The sequence below is a fragment of the Pelobates fuscus genome, chromosome 1 (genome assembly GCF_036172605.1).
Source record: "Pelobates fuscus isolate aPelFus1 chromosome 1, aPelFus1.pri, whole genome shotgun sequence".
NCBI classification, from domain to species: domain Eukaryota; kingdom Metazoa; phylum Chordata; class Amphibia; order Anura; family Pelobatidae; genus Pelobates; species Pelobates fuscus.
In genome coordinates this window covers 419543580-419563960 of record NC_086317.1, presented here as the reverse complement: position 1 = coordinate 419563960, position 20381 = coordinate 419543580, and the positions used below count along the sequence as shown (strand labels likewise).

The 20381-nt window shown below is 44.5% G+C and overlaps 1 protein-coding gene across 1 annotated transcript; it reads right to left on the bottom strand.

Annotated features, from left to right (window-relative positions):
- Positions 1-11983: 11983 nt before the first annotated feature.
- LOC134570541 (keratin, type II cytoskeletal cochleal-like) lies at positions 11984-15996 on the bottom strand. The gene is made up of 9 exons (XM_063428511.1): positions 15527-15996; positions 14916-15124; positions 14364-14424; positions 14170-14265; positions 13879-14043; positions 13669-13794; positions 13358-13578; positions 12873-12901; positions 11984-12339 (listed from the first exon to the last, which is right to left on the bottom strand). Exons 1-9 carry the CDS (start codon positions 15944-15946, stop codon positions 12182-12184), a joined length of 1485 nt encoding a protein of 494 aa, XP_063284581.1. The 5' UTR covers positions 15947-15996; the 3' UTR covers positions 11984-12181.
- Positions 15997-20381: the final 4385 nt, after the last annotated feature.

Here is a 20381-nt window from a genome sequence, read left to right as displayed (position 1 = left end):
TATTCTAGGGCAAAAGGGAATCACAGCACCACGACCACAATGGCCCCTGCGGGGTGGCCTGCCTCTGCCTGTCATTTTTTTTTGGATTGGTGGTACTATGCGTGCAAGCTACTGTGAGACCAGATATGAGTGGCAATGTGCACTGGCAGAGGTTGGCAGAGTACACGCTGTAGGCCTGACACCCGCTTGAAGACAACTAACTGCTATTCAATCTATAACAGTGGAAAAAGTGTTTTGGTTTTAAATGCACGCTATAGTGACACCAGATATGAGTGGCCAAGTAAACTTGCAGAGGTTGGCAGAGCACACGCTGAAGGCCTGACACCCAGACGCTTGCAGACAACTAACTGCTATTAGCTTACAGTGAAAAACTTTTTTTTCTTTTTAAAGGCACGCTATTGTGACACCAGATATGAGTGGCAAAGTACACTGGCAGAGGTTGGCAGAGTACACGCTGAAGGCCTGACACCCAAACGCTTGCAGACAACTAACTGCTATTAGCTTACAGTGATAAACTTTTTTCTTTGTAAAGGCACGCTATAGAGACACCAGATATGAGTGGCAAAGTACACTGGCAGAGGTTGGCAGAGTACACGCTGAAGGCCTGACACCCAGACGCTTGCAGACAACTAACTGCTATTCAATCTATTACAGTGAATTTTTTTTTCTTTTTAAATGTCAAGCTTAAGCTAATGTGACACCAGATATGAGTGGTGGCACTGGGCAAGTGGGCACAGTATCCACTGTGAGCCTGACACAGAAGCTGGCAGACAACTAACTGCTATTCAATCTATTACAGTGAAAAAAAAAATATTTTTAAATGTCAAGCTTAAGCTATTGTGACACCAGATATGAGTGGTGGCACTGGGCAAGTGGGCACAGTATGCACTGTGAGCCTGACACAGAAGCTGGCAGGCAGGCAACTGCAATTACATTACACAGAAAAAAAAAGCAGACTGATGTTCTAGCCCTAAAAAGGGCTTTTTGGGGTGCTGTCCTTACAGCAGAGATCAGATGAGTCCTTCAGGACTGTAGTGGACACTGAATACCCTAGCCTAGCTATCAATTTCCCAATCAAATGAGCAGCAGCTACACTTTCCCTCCTCTATCTAAGAATGTAGCTTCAGAATGAATCTAAAATGGATGCTGTACAGGAGGTGGGAGGGTCTGGAAGGGAGGGTCTGCTGCTAATTTGCTGGAATGTGTCTGCTAACCGTGAGGCACAGGGTCAAAGTTTACTCAATGATGACGAATAGGGGGCGGATCGAACTGCGCATGTGTTTGCCCGCCGTGGCGAACACGAACACGCTATGTTCGCCATGAACTATTTGCCGGCGAACAGTTCGGTACATCACTAGTAGTTATGATTTCTAGGCTTCTAAATGATTAATGGCAATATTACTATATGTTGAGTGCCAGCCACTTCCATGTAAAAGGATTATAAGACCTCTGGATCTCTTTGCCTGTTTTTTGATACATACATCTTTACTTTGAAATATGGGAATGCTATTTCCCAACATCTGAACCAGCGAAGAAAGGGAAAAACAAATATGAAATGAAGCACCAATGAGGAGGAACAACTTTCAGTATAAAAGAAAAGACTCAGGGGGAGGGTTTTATTGTTCATTTGTATTTGTTTTATTGTTGTTACGCATCTGTATACCAGGAGGTCCCTGAGGAAGTCTATTAGGATGAAATGCGTAGGACCTGGTACCATAACAACTTATTTGTATACTTATACTTTAAAAAAAATGAAAATAAATAAACCTTTTTTTACTCCACATCCTGAGTCGTATTTCACCTTCCTTGGAGCAGGAGCAGTGTTTACGCCCCCCATCTACATCAGGGAGGTACCCTTGGGCGCTAACTATTCATCAATCTTGTGATTTATATTCTACACAGCACACTTATACTTTATTATACAGTGTTGCACTATTGTTTTATTTTGTTTTTTGCAGATCCACAGCTGTATTCTCATTTTGTATATGTCTATTCTGTATTGAAGGGATTATTGCTGGGATGACCCTGGAGGAAGCTGTTACCACTGTCTATTGAGATAAGTGTTGTATACCCACTTTTTTGTTTTAAGGGCAAAACGTGTTTGTTCTTTTGTACTACATAGATAACTATCAGAACCATAATTATCAGGGGCACTGTTAACATACCCATGAGGTGCAGGATAATTGGCAGCTGGTGGTGGATAAGTAGCCTGGGGGTAATCTTGTGGAGGATAGGCAGCCTGGGGATAAGCTTGGGCCACTGCAGGAGGGTGAGAAATCATAGGATAGCTTGCCACAGGATGAGGTGGTCTTATGGCCTGCCACTGCTGTCTAAGCACCCTGGGATGTGGACAATCTTTCTTGAAGTGGCCAGGTTGATTACAATTAAAACAGGTTCTGGGACATGGGTTGCTCCCGTGGTGGTAACACAGGGTATCCAGCATAGGCGTGCGCACGGGGTGTGCCGGGTGTGCCTGGGCACACCCTAATCCCCGCGGCACGCCTATGGATTGAGTCCTGCAGGAACGCCGTTCCTGCAGGCACTCAGTGCCCCCCTTCCTCCCCCCATGTCCCCCCTGTCATGGATGGGGGGGGGGAAGAGGTTATGGACCCCCCCCCCGGTCGGCTCTCTCAATATCAGCCGCGGCGAGGGAGCTGTGAGCTCTCTGCTCCCTCTCGCCGCACGCTGCTTGCAGATGCTGGGAGCCGGAATATGACGTCATATTCCGGCTCCCAGCTACAGCAGACAGCCCACGCGGCAAGAGGGAGCAGAGAGCTCACAGCTCCCTCGCCGCGGCTGATATTGAGAGAGCCGCCTGACCCACTGGACCCCAGGGACAAGTCCACGCCAGCACTCCAGGTAGGGAGGCTGGGTGGACATTTTTTTAATTAAAAAAATAATCATGGGGGGCGGGGCCTGACCGCCAACTTGAATGGTCGCACACAACAACAGCTCCTGCAACCCTCAAACTATAAACCTACAAAAGCAGATCTTACACCATATTAACGACCAGCAGTTGTGGTCCGAGGCACAAGGGAGCACTGGCTCAGAGGAGAGGCTTGCAAACCTTTTGTTTTAGTCCCTCGAGACGATAACAGTCGTCCCTACAGGATGAGGCCTACTCAGGTGGTGAGTGGGGTGGACGGCCGCTACCCCGCTATCCCGCCCGACGGTATCGTGCTGGACTCCAACGGATGTGCAAACAGGGCCCCGTTCCCCCCCCCTTGGGCCGGTGGGGGTGATCCCGGCCCACACGCTGTAGCCCTTACCGCACCAATGATCCCACTGCCCAGACCACGAGGCCCCACTAAAATGGCGGCATACGCAAATCCACCAGCTCGCGATGGGAACCAAGCCCTCTTTCCTCCCTCGCTGGTTCAGGCCCTTACACATGCAAGGCAGAAGCCACATACCTGCATGAGGCAGCCTGACAGGAGGGATCTCCGCGACACACCACTCCGATGCTTGCCGGATCAAAACTGCCACGACGCACGGGCTCACATGAGGCGAGGTCCGCGAGGAGACAGCACCTGACAGGCACAGCATGAAACATCACCGAGCGACTCAGACACAGGCTTACCGAAGCGTTTGGCTCACCCTACCCTCGATCTAGACCACAGTGCCTTCCGTGACTGAGCTACAGCTCCTGCAGACAGCCACACAGTGACAACGCGGAGGGTGAGCTGTAAGGAGCCCAGCACACAACACCCTAGTCCTCGACCTGGTCCAGATCATGATGGACTTATACCTAAGACACTTGAGGCCCTACAGAAGCAGCTTTGGATGAAGCCCGGCCAGAAGGGGGACTTTCTCAATCTCCCCAGTTATCCCAGGGGATGACTCCTATAATCTTAATTCATAGTACCTGATAAATCAACAGTTTTTCTTTTTTGTTTATCTCTCCTTCTACTTTTTTATTTTCCATATCTGAAGGCACTCTCAATAATCAAACAGTCAGTTAGCATATTCAAATTCAGCACCCTTGTGGGTTCAAGTTAACCTGACCAGCACAGCATGTTAACCCCTCATGTATCACCTACCTTATTGAGCTTACTCTTAGGCACACAGCCTGTAAAACTAACACCAAGACATGTCATCATCCAACTCTTTACATATGTGACATGCTAGAAAACTTGAACCTGTTTATAATATGCAAATTAAGCCTACACACTTAAGCCAGGACGCGCACAAGCGCTACTCATCTTGTCCTCCAACTCTTTAACTTAGCGACACGATAGAAAGTTTATGAGTGACTATTTAGCCAAGCTGATTTAGCGCAGATTAACCTAGTAGCTTCGACAATAACGAGCAAGCAATGTTGACTCATGTTTTGTTTCTATAACCATATACAAAAATGTGCACTGCTCAAATGCCACTATTGTAATATCGTTGTGATATGTTTATGCTTACGAACGCAACTGTGGCAGAGTAAGCTGTCTTGTATATCCATGCACTCAAAAATAAAGAATTAAAAAAAATAAATAAATAATCATTTGTGTGTGTGTGAATGTGTGTGTGTGTCTGTGACTGTGTGTGTGTCTGTGACTGTGTTTGTGTGTGTGTGTGTGTGTGTGTGTGTCTGTGTGTGTGTGTGTCTGTGTGTGTGTGTCTGTTTGTGTGTGTCTGTTTGTGTGTGTGTGTATGTGTCTTTGACTGTGTATGTGTGTGTGTGTGTGTGTGTGAATGTGTGTGTGTGTGTGTGAATGTGTGTGTGTGTGTGTGTGTGTGAATGTGTGTGTGTATGTGAATATGTGTGTGTCTGTGAATGTGTGTGTGTGTGTGTATGTGTGTGTGTGTGTATGTGTATCTGTGAATGTGTGTCTGTGAATGTGTATGTGTGTCAGTGTATGTGAATATGTGTGTCTGTGAATGTGTGTGTCTATGAATGCATGAGTGTGTGTGTGTCTGTGAGTGTATGTGTGTGTGTTTGAGTATGCGTGTCAGTGTGTGTGTATATATATATATATATATATATATATATACACACACACACACACACACACACATATACATACACACACTGGAGTGTATATTATTTTTTTGGGGGGGTGGGAATCTTGGTTCCCATACTTTATTCCCCAGGACTTTATTCTCCCCTGTCGGCTCACGCAGAACCGGCGCTGAGTGTCGGCTCTGCTCTAAGCCTCCATGGGCCGGCGGGGAGATCAAAGATCTACCTCACCGGCCCACAGCAGCATGAAGGGAGGCAGGAGAGGACCCGGGGAGCTCTAGACAGCAGCTCCGCCAGGTTCCTCTGGCGAGATCTGAGCGTTGCCGCGGCAACGCTCAGATCTCACGAGAGTTAACTCTAGCCCCGCAGGCTAGAGTTCACTCTCCACTGGACCACCAGGGATGGCACATGGCAGCAAGGATCCCCCCTCCCCAGGGGCGGACTGACCGGTCGGGCACTTCGGACGTGGTCCGAGGGCCCGGCCGGGAGGGGGGCCCGCCATTAGGGGGCCCGGCCGCCCCTTTAAATGCTGCAGCCGCCTGAGCGCTCTCCTAAGAGCGCTCAGGCGGCTGCAGCTTCTCACCTCCCCTCCCCTCCCCTGTAGCGTGGCCGAGCGGCTTTCCGGTCCGCGATGCCCGGCCGGAGTGATAGGAAGGTGCACACTGTGCACCTTCCTGTCAGTCCGGCCGGGTACAGGAAACAGAAACTTCTGTTCCGCGCGGAACAGAAGTTTCTGTTTCCTGTACCCGGCCGGACTGAAAGGAAGGTGCACAGTGTGCACCTTCCTATCACTCCGGCCGGGCACCACGGACCGGAAAGCCGTTCGGCCACGCTACAGGGGAGGGGGTAAAAAGAGAGAGGGAGGGGGAGGGGGGTTAAGAGAGAGGGAGGGTGGGGGTTAAAAGAGAGAGGGAGGGTGGGGGTTAAAAGAGAGAGGGAGGGTGGGGGTTAAAAGAGAGAGGGAGGGTGGGGGTTAAAAGAGAGGGGGGGGGTTAAAAGAGAGAGGGAGGGGGGTAAAAGAGGGAGGGGGGTTAAAAGAGAGAGGGAGGGGGGTTAAAAGAGAGGGAGGGGGGGTTAAAAGAGAGGGGGGGTTAAAAGAGAGAGGGAGGGGGTTAAAAGAGAGAGGGAGGGGGGGTTAAAAGAGAGAGGGGGTTAAAAGAGAGAGGGGGGTTAAAAGAGAGAGGGGGTTAAAAGAGAGAGGGGGTTAAAAGAGAGAGGGGGGTTTAAAAGAGAGAGGGGGGTTAAAAGAGAGAGGGGGTTAAAAGAGGGGGGGTTAAAAGAGAGAGGGGGTAAAAAGAGAGAGGGAGGGGGGTAAAAAGAGAGAGTGAGGGGGGTAAAAAGAGAGGGAGGGGGTAAGAAGAGAGAGGGAGGGGGGTAAGAAGAGAGGGGGGTAAGAAGAGAGGGAGGGGGTAAGAGGAGGGAGGGGGGTTAAGAAGAGAGGGAGGGGGGTAAGAAGAGAGGGAGGGAGGGTAAAAAGAGGGGGAGGGGGGTAAAAAGAGGGGGAGGGGGGTAAAAAGAGGGGGAGGGGAGTAAGAAGAGGGGGAGGGGAGTAAGAAGAGAGGGGGGGAGTAAGAAGGGAGGGGGGAGTAAGAAGGTGGTAAGAAGAGGGGGAGGGGGGGTAAGAAGAGGGGGAGGGGGGAGTAAGAGGAGGGCAATTGCCCCCTTCCCTGTCCGCAGGCACCGTGCGGGCAGCCGGCAGGGGAGGGAGGAAGAGAGGACCCGGGAGCTCAGCCTGCAGCTCCTCTGGGTCCTTCTTGCGCGAGCACAGATCATTGCCGCGGTTACCACGGCAACGTTACGGCTCTTGCGAGAGTAAACTCTAGCCCTGGAGCTACGGGCTAGAGTTCACTCTCAACACTGTGACCACCAGGTATTCCTGGTGGTCGCAGTGGTGAGAGTGAACTCTAGCCCAATAAACACACTGCCCCCACACACCATACACATTCACACACTGCCCCCCATACACACACACTGCCCCCACACAGACCATACACATTTACACACATTGCCTCACACAAACACATACACTGCCCACCCATACACACACAGCCCCCCATACTAACATTGCCACACACATACACAGCCCCTTCGTACACACATTGCCCCACACACCCTACACATTCACACACTACACCCCCTCACACACACTGAACCTTTCACACACACACTGCACCCCTTACACATTGCACCACTGCTCCTATACCCTACTACAGCCTCATATCCCAGCAGACCCCAGGTAAGTTGTTAAACTGTTCTTAAACGGTTTGACTACTTACCCGGCCCTCCTGGCACCATAACGACTACACAGAGCAGTAGTGGTTATTGTGCATGGATTATTTCTTTAAATAATCCACGAGTGCCCCAGTAGCCAGCAAGCCAGCCAGCCCACAGGCCGGCCAGCCGGCCAGCCAGCCCACAGGCTGGCCAATAGCCAGCCCACAGGCTGGCCAATAGCCAGCCAGCCCACAGGCCACCAGTTAGGCTTAAAGCTAGCAAGCCACAGCCTGCCAGCCAGCAAGCCACAGCCAGCAAGCCACAGCCTGCCAGCCGCAGCCAGCAAGCCCACAGCCTGCCGGCAGTAGCCAGCAAGCCCACAGCCTGCCAGCAAGCCCACAGCCTACCAGCCGCAGCCAGTAAGCCCACAGCCTTCCAGCAAGCCCACAGACTGCCAGCCAGCAACAGTAATTAAGGTAAGAGGAGCCAACTTGGCCTAGGTATCAGCGAGCTATGTTGTGTTGCTATATTGTGAATAGGAACCAGAGTGTTGGAGAGACCCCCCTCCAGGCCCCATTAGACTCCATTGTAGTCTCTAATGGGACCTGGAGGAAATTCTTTCTAACACACTCTCTAAAGGACACTGAGATAGCCTCTGCTAGAATGCTCCCCCCCTCCATGGCCCATTAGCCCTCAATTGTAGTCTCTACTGAGGCATGGAGGCGACTGTTTCCAGCAGGGACACTGAGATGGCCTCTGTTAGAAAGACCCCCTTCCAAGCCTATTAGACTCCATTGTAGTCTCTAATAGGGCCTGGAGGGTATTCTTTCTAACACACTCTCTAAAGGACACTGATATAGCTTCTGCTAGAAAGACCCCCCTCCATGGCCCATTAGCCCTCAATTGTAGTCTCTACTGGGGCCTTGAAGGGATTATTGCACTTTTGTTCCTTGTGTCTAAAGATTGTGTAGGGTGTGGCTGGAGGCGGTGCATGGAGGCGGGACATGGGTGGCGCTTGCTGCGGAGTATGGGTGGGGCCTGTAAGGGGCCCCTTGATTTATTTTGCCCGGGGGCCCTGAGGGTTCTCAGTCCGCCCCTGCCCCTCCCTACATAAGGTAAGAAGGGAGGGGGGATATTTACTAATCTGCCCCCACCTCCACAATCTGTCCAAACATACAGCACACACACACACACATACAGCACCCACACACAAAAAGCACCTACAGACATACAGCACTCTCACACAAACAGCACACACACAGCACCCTCACACACACATACAGTACACACACAACACCCTCACACACAGCACACTAACAACACCCTCGCAAACACACACACACAAATATCACCCTCAGAAATACACGACACCCACACACATCACACAAACAGCACCCTCACACACACAGCACCATCACACACACATCACACAAACAGCACCCTCACACACACAGCACCCTCACACAGCACACTAACAGGACCCTAACACACACACACAAACACCCTCACACACAAACAGCACCCTCAAACACACACACACACACACAAACACCCTCACCCACATAGCACACTACCAGCACCCTCACACATACACACACACAGCAGCACCCTTACACACACCACCCTCACACAGCACACTAACAGCACACACACACACACAGCAGTGTATGTATATATGTGTGTGTGTATATACATATACATGCGGCGTGTGTTTGTGCTTTAGGGTGCACACCCTAATGCAATAGGCTGCGCACGCCTATGGTATCCAGTAGGAGCTGGAGCAGGCCTGAGTGCAGGATTATGGAAGTAAAACATCAGGAGATTAGTTTTCCTTGGCTGGGGCAATTCGGCAGATTCCAGGCCTTTAGCAACTAGGAGGATCCAAGGGAATAATCCTGTACTCTGGACGGGACAGGGGTAGGCCTTTCTTTATGGGTTCTTTTAGACCTGTAACAAAAGCAGCTGACAGCAACTGAGTGTGTGCCTTATTATACAGTTGCAAGAAAAAGTATGTGAACCCTTTGGAATTTTATGGATTTCTGCACATATTGGTCATAAAATGTGACCTGATCATCATCTAAGTCACAACAATAGACAATCACAGTCTGCTTAAACTAATAACACACAAAGAATGAAATGTTGCCATGTTTTTATTGAACACACCATGTAAACATTTACAGTGCAGGTGGAAAAGGAAGAGAGAGAAAGTGAAAGTGAAAATGCCAATAAGGAGACACTTACAAGAATCAAAAATAAAAATATGTGCACATAGACATGAATCAAGGAAAAACCACACAACCCACACAGATGCAATCACGTCACACACAATGCAATCCCAACTAAGCAACCACCATAATAAAATAAAGAATATAACCTAATAAATATTAGTAACTTATTTTGGCCTTTTGGGAATAGGGCCTTGTGTGAGTGAGCACCCACTATTATGTTTTTAGGTCTCTTAGGAGATCGCTCATATTATCATTTAGAGTGTGCCTACCTTGTTTAATCTTTATAAAATTTCAATATGCAAACATGGAAAAGGGGAAAGACCTACATATGACCCCTGTAAGTCTGTAAGAACCCATACAACCTGTACATTGGAGGCACTGTTGTACTCGGGAGATGTTGCTTAACACATATTGGGGGCGTTCTTTGGCAGTAATACTTAACATGAGCTGAGAATTCATGCCTAAAGTACAATGTGTGTTAAAAATTGCACACAAAAATGACTACCCGAAAGGTTGACAAAGACTTGTGAAAGAATTAGTGCATGCAAAGTGTTAAAATATCACCACTTGAAATACCTTATGGTGTCTACCTTTCAAAAATATATGGTTTGATGGGGGTAAATTACATTTACCGGCTTCAAAAAAGTCCCAAATAGGACATCGGTGCATGATGACCAGCTGCGAAAATTCCAAGTTTGAAAACTGGAATGCGCACCCTCCAAATAAGGTCTTTTAACCCCCAGAGAACCCGACACACCAATACATGGCTGGTATCACTGTACTCAGGAGATGTTGCCGAATACATATTGGGGTGTTCTTTGGCAGTAACCCTTAAAGTTCCGTACATGTATTCTTAAATTGCTATGTGTGTCAAAAAAATCATCAATTATTTTTTTTTTAATTTGGCATAGATTGGTGGTAAAATGGTTACATGAAAAGAGTAAAAAAAAAAAACAAGTTTAATACCTTAGGTTGTCTTCTTTTATATACATGTGAAGGGTTATTCAGGGATTTCTGACAGATATCAGTGTTACAATGTAACTTGAATTAATTTTGAAAAAAGTGGTTTGGAAATAGCAAAGTGCTACTTGTACTTATTGCCCTATAACTTCCCTAAAAAAGATAAGAACATGTTCACATTAGGTATTTCTAAACTCAGGAGAAAATTTAGAAACTATTTGGCATGGGTGCTTTTTTTGGCGGTTGTAGATGCGTAACAGATTTTGGGGGGGTCAAAGTTCGAAAAAGTGTGATATTTTTACATTTTTCCATCATATTTAAAAAATTTTCTTATAGTAAATTAGACGATATGATGAAAATAATTCTATCTTTAGAAAGAACAATTAATAGTGAGAAAAACTGTATATAATATGTTTGGGTATAATAAATGAGTAAGAGAAAAATTACAGCTAAACACAAACATCGCAGAAATGTAAAAATAGCCCTGGTCCTTAACGGTAAGAACCTGGACCTTAACGGTAAGAAAATTGAAAAACGGTCTGGTCACTAAGGGGTTAAAGAAAATTTGAAATTTTGAAATTTGAAATTAATGAAAAGAGAAACAGATATAACCATATGGAGAAAAAAATACACTAGAGACTCAACTCACAGACGCGGAAGATAGAGCTAACTTGCTATATTTTAATGAAGTGATTTTGGTTTACAGATGTAAGCAGTGTAAGCATGTATCTTTGACTAAGAACATGCCTCTAGTGGTTGCCAAAATGAAAGCCACTAGAGGCTTTTGCTCATGAAGACCTTTGAATATCAATGGTCCTCACACCTGGCATCTTTATGCACATTATAATAATACATCTGTTAATACATCTTATATGGACTGCTACAATTGCTGCACATGCACCTTAGGTCCTTAATGTGTATTCCTCATGAACAATGTCAAAACTGTGACATTACATCATTGTTTATGGACTGCTGTAATTAAAGTAAGACTATAGTCACTAAAACAACTTAAGCTTAATAAAGCAGTTTTGGTGCATTGATCATGCCTCTGAAGCTTTACTGTTCAATTCACTGCCATTTAAGAGTTAAATCACGTTTGTTTCTGTTTATGCAGGCCTCGCCACACCTTCCCTGGCTGTGACTGACACAGCCTGCATGGAAACAAAATGGTTTCATTTTCAATCAGAAGTAACTTACTTTACATTTTTATCTCCTGCTCTGTAAATTGAACTTTAATCACACACAAGAGTCTCCTGCAAAGCCTAGCTTGCTATTAACAAAGAAGGAGACAAGAAATTCAAAATTAAAAGGTTTGCAATAAAGGAAGTGTAAATGTTAGATGACTCTTTACAGGAAGTGTTTAGGAAGGCTGTGTAAGTCACATGCAGGGAGGTGTGACTAGGGCTGCATAAACAAAATGATTTAACTCCTGAATGGCAGAGAATTAAGCAGGGGCATGATCTATACACCAAAACTGCTTTATTAAGAAAAAGTTGTTTTGTTGACTATAGTGTCCCTTTAATAAAGATGCACTCTCTCCATTCAATCAAATTCTGAAATATATCTGCAATTAACTCAATTATAAATTACACCGAATAAAGAGCACAATTTTGTAAATTGCAGTGTGAATATAATTTTAATCAAGTGCTACATTACAGAAAATGATAACATATCTACAAGACATGCAGAAATTACAATGATGAGTAAGAGATTAAATATATTTTATCCTTTGCAAACTGAAAACAGCAGATTAGCAATATGTGGCCGGTGCATTTACTAAAATATACACATTTATTTTAGTTCTTACTCTCTCTGCTATACTTTAAGTTTAACAGTGGTGTCCATGACCAGTGCTGTGTTTACTTTTTGAGATGTGGCTCAAGCTCCTTCCACTGGCACTGAATCCTCCGTTGTGTTGATGGTTGCTAGAACTGTGAGACCTCCCTCCAGAGCTATGCTTTCCTCCAGTGCTAGAGTGTAGCACAGCTGAACAACATAAAAGTAACACGTTCAGTTACAAAATGTAATGATTAGCATGCAATCGTCATACAACTCAATAACAATTTTTATTGGTGCCCAACATAATTAAACATTTGGAGGTATATGGTTCAGGATGAAGATGATAGAACTGGAGATTACCAAATCCTCATTTTATTCTATGGTGCATAAGAAACGACATAAAAGTAAGTATATAACATAATGTCTGAACTTTATTTTAATAGTATATGTTTTACTTGACACATTATGTAAGGTGATATATATTTATATGTATTCATCTTCATCTTCTTTTTTTTTTTTGTGTATGATGGACTTTAAAACACATTCATATGTGAAATTTAAAATATCTCCAATTTAAAAAAAACAAAAACAAATTTACCACCAGACACAGGAAACTGACCATGTTATAAATTTAATGAGCCCCACAATCATACTGCATGTCCCGACATGCACTTGATAACACATTTTTAAGCTTTATTAACATGGTTTAAAATAATGTGTCAATGTAATATATCACTTACATATGTTAACAGAGTCATGTGCTGACAACCTAAAATAAACAAGAAAATAGTTATTAGTTAAGCATTACACGATTAGCAGTGAATAAAAAAAAACCTTTTTCAAAATAATTTTTAGCTAACTGAACTTGTAACTGATAGAAATTAATTTATAATCAGACCTGAGACCATATGGTCCCTCCAACCTTTTGCAAGAAGATTTTAATACCTGTATGACTTACATCATTTTTGGAGAAATGGCCATTTATGAGGTGCGTGTATCTTCAATGCAGTTTGCATTGGGATGCAGATCAATAGGGTCAGTGTGAATACAAGACATTGCTTATCATAATTGTAAAAATTCTTTATCATGAAAAAGACTCAAGTAGTACACAAATTAGGATGAAGTTAGAAGGGGAAAAATTGAAAAAGCGAACCATAGCAGAGTTTAGACAAATGCATAGTTTACATTCAGAATCAGTAACATATCAGTAGAATTTTTCACGCACCTGCCCTCCTCTCCTTCCAGCATCTTCCTGTAGGTGGCGATCTCGATATCCAGAGCCAGTTTCACATTCATCAGCTCCTGGTATTCTCGCAGTTGGCGAGCCATGTCCTGCTTGGCCTTCTGTAGAGCACCTTCCAGCTCAGACAGTTTGTTTTTGGCATCTTTTACAGCAGATTCTCCACGTTCTTCAGCCTCATTTATTGCAGATTCAAGTGCATGGCGCTAATAAAAGATTAGTAAATACAGCTCTTTAGCAGATCTTTATAATTTTTATTTTATTAGAAAAGTGTCCTTTTGGCCCACGTGACCCACCTGAGCTTTCACATTGTCAATCTCCCCGTTCAATCTCTGAATTGATCTGTTCAATTCACAGATCTCATCTCTGCTGCTCTGCAGATCATTCCCATTCCTTCCTGCAGCTGTGCGAAGCTCCTCAAACTGTAAATAAAATTAAAAAAGAGTGTAATTATCTACTAAAATATGCTCTGCTTAATGGTTAAGATTTAAGCATGATAGACTCACCCGTGACTGGTACATGGCTTCCGCCTCAGCTCTACTTCTGTTAGCAATGTCTTCATATTGAGCTCTGACCTCAGCAATGATTCCATTCAGATCAAGATCCCGACTGTTATCCATGGACACAACCACTGAGGTGTCTGAGATCTGAGCCTGGAGCTGGGCTATTTCCTATAGTAAAACAAAACAAATACACGTATTTACCCCAAGAGACATGTGTACAAAAACTGAAATGTTTTGGTAATATTGTAACTGAAAAAGGATCATTCTTAATATTAAATTGGAAAATATGTTTACCGCATCATAGAGTGTTCTCAAGAAATTGATTTCATCAGAGAGGGAACTTGCTTTTGCTTGTAACTCAGATTTGTTCATAAAAGCTGCATCTACATCCTGAAGGAGAGAGGAATTTACAGTTATAGAACAATAATCCCTTTTATTCAAAACTTCTTTTTGGTTCACGTTGGGAGTAATAACATCAATTTCCTCACCCTCTTTAGTCCAACAAATTCATTCTCTGCCGCTGTGCGTCTATTAACTTCCTCTTCATATCTGAAATATTAATCATTAAGAAGCACTATTAAAGTAATATACATAAATATATGATGTAAAATGTATTGTACAAAATACTAAATGCAACACACTTCACAAAATGATCTCCAGAAAAAATAAAACAGATATGTATATGTATATATTGTTCTAAAGAACACCAAATTACCTATTTTACGTAAAATAATGGAGATTAAGTTGTAAAATGTGGTCATTTAAAAAAGCAATGATTAGAAAGGGATATGTTAATAATTCTGTACTTTGATTCAGTAACTGGTTTACGCAGTTTATGACCATATTTTTTAACTAAATAATAATAATAATAATAATTTTATTTAAGGTATGTGAATAAAACCATTTAAGCTTGAAAGTTATTTGTTCTGTAAAATGCACTATATATTATATATTGCATTATTCATTATCTGTTCTCAGAAACACTCGTTTTTTTATGTATATATGTTCAAGTAAGGGCTAATACTAAAATAATTTCATACTTTCTCCTTAGTTCTTCTACGGTTTGCTCCATATTGGTTCTTTCTGCTTCCAGACGATTTCTCTCACAACTCAGATTCTCCAGCTGTCTGGAGAGATTACCGATAAAAGCCTCAAAAAGGGGTTCAATATGATAGCGAGCAGTCTTCTGTTCTTGTAAGAAACCCCACTTAGTCTCCAGCATCTTGTTCTGCTGTTCCAAAAATCTCACCTGACCATAGAGAAGACATTTTTTTTAATTCCTCTTAAAATTTTAAATAATTTTCTAAATATAGAAAGAGGCCACTGCTATATTAGACTATAATGAAAATGTAAGTATTAAGCTTATATGACATTATCACAATACAATTTACTTTTATGCATATAAATCATTTCAGTACAATTTGAGATAATGCAGTCTTACAATCTTCTGTAATTTAACATTAGCTGAAGTTCAATATAAACAACTGAGATCCACATCCATAGCATCGAATCAACTAAACAAAAAGGCCAATCTCTTCTTCTTACCTGGCCATATGTTATTTAAAAGGAAGATAATTTTGGGGGAACAGGTTATAATAATGTATACATTATATTTTATATTCTAATTCTTTATGAGGCAAAATAATCTCACCTTGTCAATAAAAGAAGCAAATTTGTCATTCAGACCCCTAATTTGATTCTTCTCCTGTGTCCTTACTCGCTGAATACTTGGGTCCATCTCCAAGTTGAGAGGAGCTAGAAGACCGTGGTTCACAGTAACTGAGGTGATGCCTCCAAATCCAGTGCCTATTCCTCCACCATGACCAGATCCATGTCCTGATCCTTGTCCACTTTTCCCAGAATAAAAGCTTCCCATTGAAATCTTGTGTCCTTTGGAACCCACACCATGGGCACTTGTGCTGCTAAAGCAATGCAATGTCTTATGACCATGAACTCCAGAATTGGTGGAGTGAGAGAATGTGTGGTGTGAGCTCCCATGTTTAGGAGAAGCCATTGAACAGGAGCTGAAGTTCTTATGTCCAGAGATTCCAAGAATGGAGTGATGAGACATTATTCTTTTCACTGACGAGATGTAAGGATGTCAAGACCAGGTTAGGTTTTCACAGGAGATTCACATCTTCTGTACAAAAACTGTCTGCTTTTATACTTGATATGGGTGTTAACCCATTCACAATAAATGATGTTACTGGCTAATATGAGCATTGCTTGGAATATTATTACACTGATTTCAAACAAATAAAGCATCAACACACCTGTAACTTCAAAGCTAAACTATTTTATTGTTGCTTGCTTTATGTTATACAAGTTTAATTAACTGAGTTTAAATAATTCTGCAAATCATTACTGTTTTCATTCATAGAAGATAACAAATGTCAGTTGCTTTTACACTTTTACTATGATTTTTTTTGTAAGAGTAACAATCATAGAGTAACAGTTATTTGAAACATTGGCTGCTAAACAAGCACTTATCATTAAGCAAAAAGGATATCCGATACACAGATTGCTTTTCATGGTTACAGAAAAAAATAATAATGTTTAAGTAAAAAAATTCAGGTAAGTATAAAAAACTAATTTAAAGTGGCACTTTCATGCTGAACAACTCCGAATGAAGGTGCGCTGTGTTTTTAAGACCAAATTTATAAAGTGCCACAAGTGCAAATTGTAATAAAGTGCAAAGTGATATAAAGAGCACTGAATCTGTTAAAAAAACTTATACATACATATATGTGTCCTCTCCAATGGCAGTAAACATATGAAAGGGAGAGACATAAACAATAATATTGTAAATCTGTTTAAAAAAACAATTAATAGTATAATACAAAAGTTTACACTCACAAAGATAGAGCAGAAAAAGCCTGCTCTAACTGTATCAGCTTCTTCAAATATTTCCTTAAGGAAAAGGACTGCACGGACGAATAATTTCATTCACATATTTAATGCCCAACTCTGCACTTCACCTTCCTTTGCATACAGTACACGATAAAATATAACAGGCCGAATATACTTTGGGGTGTCGACAAGTCCCTCAGTTTTCAGCCGATACTGTCGCTGCTGTCTCAGGTCCAGACTTCCGGGAGGAGGAGTTACCGGTAGTGTGTGATGCATGGTGCGTGATTTGCGTGATGGCGCGTTTCGCCGTTTTCACGGCTTCATCAGATCTGTCCGTTCTCGTCCTCTTGGATCTTATATACACATCTCCATGAGTGTGTTTAGATAATTAGCATCAATAGTCTTTATTGCAATCTTCCAGCCACTCATTTACACTTAAAGAGTTTATATACCTCTTAAATATGCAAAAAAAAAAAAATTAAAAATCAACTTTATTCAAAATTCCATCTATTAAAAAGTTTATCTATAGAAATGTTGGCTTAAAAATGTATTGGCTTAAAAATGTATATAGCCAATACCAATATATCATAGTCCATATAAACCTATACATAAGTAAATACATTTAAAGGAACAGTCATGGGCATCCACAGGGGGGGACAAGGGGGGGCACTTGCCCCCCCCCCCCTCTGGATTTTCAAGCTTGTTCTGCTATTTTTCATGTGAGATTTAAAATTAACTGCAATACCGGCGCCGGCCAGTAGGCGCTGTGTATGGAAAGAGACAGGGACAGGAAGCTGCATCTTATCCCTGCTTCTCTCTGCTGAGTGTAACCGCAGGGGAGCAACACATGCAGGCAGAGACAGCCTACAGATCAGGTAAGTGAGGGATGGGGGGGGGGAAAGAAATAGCCTATATATTAGGGGAGTGAGGGATGGGGGGGCAGCCTATATATTAGGGGAGTGAGGGATGGGGGGGCAGCCTATATATTAGGGGAGTATGGCATGGGGGGCAGCAGCCTATATATTAGGGGAGTAAGGCATGGGGCCGGGGGGCAGCAGCCTATATATTGGGGGAGTAAGGCATGGGGGGGCAGCCTATATATTAGGGGAGTATGGCATGGGGGGGGGGGCAGCAGCCTATATATTAGGGGAGTAAGGCATGGGGGAGCAGCCTATATATTAGGGGAGTATGGCATGGGGGGCAGCCTATATATTAGGGGAGTATGGCATGGGGGGCAGCAGCCTATATATTAGGGGAGTATGGCATGGGGGGCAGCAGCCTATATATTAGGGGAGTATGGCATGGGGGGGCAGCAGCCTATATACTAGGGGAGTATGGCATGGGGGGCAGCAGCCTATATATTAGGGGAGTATGGCATGGGGGGGCAGCAGCCTATATATTAGGGGAGTATCATGGGGGGAAGCAGCCTAAATATTAGGGGAGTATGGCATGGGGGGCAGAAGCCTAAATATTAGGGGAGTATGGCATGGGGGGGGGGCAGCAGCCTATATATTAGGGGAGTATGGCATGGGGGGGCAGCAGCCTAAATATTAGGGGAGTATGGCATGGGGGGCAGAAGCCTATATATTAGGGGAGTATGGCATGGGGGGGCAGCAGCCTACATATTAGGGGAGTATGGCATGGGGGGGCAGCAGCCTATATATTAGGGGAGTATGGCACGGGGGGGCAGCAGCCTATATATTAGGGGAGTATGGCATGGGGGGGCAGCAGCCTATATATTAGGGGAGTATGGCATGGGGGGGCAGAAGCCTATATATTAAGGCAGTATGGCATGGGGGGGCAGCAGCCTATATATTAGGGGAGTATGGCATGGGGGGCAGAAGCCTATATATTAGGGGAGTATGGCATGGGGGGGCAGCAGCCTATATATTAGGGGAGTATGGCATGGGGGCAGCAGCCTATATATTAGGGGAATATGGCATGGGGGGGCAGAAGCCTATATATTAGGGGAGTATGGCATGGGGGGGCAGCAGCCTATATATTAGGGGAGTATGGCATGGGGGGGCAGCAGCCTACATATTAGGAGAGTATGGCATGGGGGCAGAAGCCTATATATTAGGGGAGTATGGCATGGGGGGGGGGCAGAAGCCTATATATTAGGGGAGTACAGCATGGGGGGGCAGCAGCCTATATATTAGGGGAGTAAGGCATGGGGGGCAGCCTATATATTAGGGGAGTATGGCATGGGGGGGAGGCAGGAGCCTATATATTAGGGGAGTAAGGCATGGGGGGAAGCCTATATATTAGGGGAGTATGGCATGGGGGGGCAGCAGCCTATATATTAGGGGAGTAAGGCATGGGGGGCAGCCTATATATTAGGGGAGTATGGCATGGGGGGCAGCCTATATATTAGGGGAGTAAGGCATGGGGGGCAGCCTATATATTAGGGGAGTATAGCATGGGGGGGCAGCCTATATATTAGGGGAGTATGGCATGGGGGGAGCAGCAGCCTATATATTAGGGGAGTATGGCATGGGGGGGCAGCAGCCTATATATTAGGGGAGTATGGCATGGGGGGCAGCAGCCTATATATTAGGGGAGTATGGCATGGGGCAGAAGCCTATATATTAGGGGAGTATGGCATGGGGGGCAGCAGCCTACATATTAGGGGAGTATGGCATGGGGGGGGGCAGCAGCCTATATATTAGGGGAGTATGGCATGGGAGGGCAGCAGCCTATATATTAGGGGAGTATGGCATGGGGGGGCAACAGCCTATATATTAGGGGAGTATGGCATGGGGGGCAGCAGCCTATATATTAGGGGAGTATGGCATGGGGGGGCAGCAGCCTATATATTAGGGGAATATGGCATGGGGGGCAGAAGCCTATATATTAGGGGAGTATGGCATGGGGGGGCAGCAGCCTATATATTAGGGGAATATGGCATGGGGGGCAGAAGCCTATATATTAGGGGAGTATGGCATGGGGCGGCAGCAGCCTTTATATTAGGGAAGTATGGCATGGGGCGGCAGCAGCCTATATATTAGGGGAGTATGGCATGGCGGGCAGCAGCCTATATATTAGGGGAGTATGGCATGGGGGGCAGCAGCATATATATTAGGGGAGTGAGGCATGGGGGAGCCTATAGATTAGGCAAGTGAGGTGTGGGGGGGGGGCTAAATTAAAAGTCAGCAAGGAGCAGGAAGGGTCTGCAAGGAGCAGGGGCAGCAAGGAGCAGGAAGGGTATGCAAGGAGCAGGGGCAGGGAGGGTCTGCAAGGAGCAGAAAGGGACAGAAGGAGCACAAAGGTAAAGGGTCAGAAAGAATCAGAAGGAGCACAAAGGTAAAGTAGGAGAAGGAGCAGAAAGGGTCTGCAAGGAGCAGAAAGAAACCAGAACGAGAAAGGAGCAGAAGGGCGCAATATAAGTAGAAAGGAGCAGAAAGGTTAAGGAGCCAAATATAGAAGACGGTGTCAGAAGAAAAGAAGACTGTCAAATGAAGGAGAAGAAAAGGAGATTGGAGCAGGAAGGACAAATGAAGTGAACCCTCCATTTTATTCTGGACACCGCATCATACGGCTTTGGTACCTGGGCCTGGCAGGGAAACTCTAGACCTTCTCATCTCCCCAGGTAAAAAAACAAATCAATGTTAATGTGTTCACTTTTATTTACTGAGTGTCAGGAAGCACAGAATGCT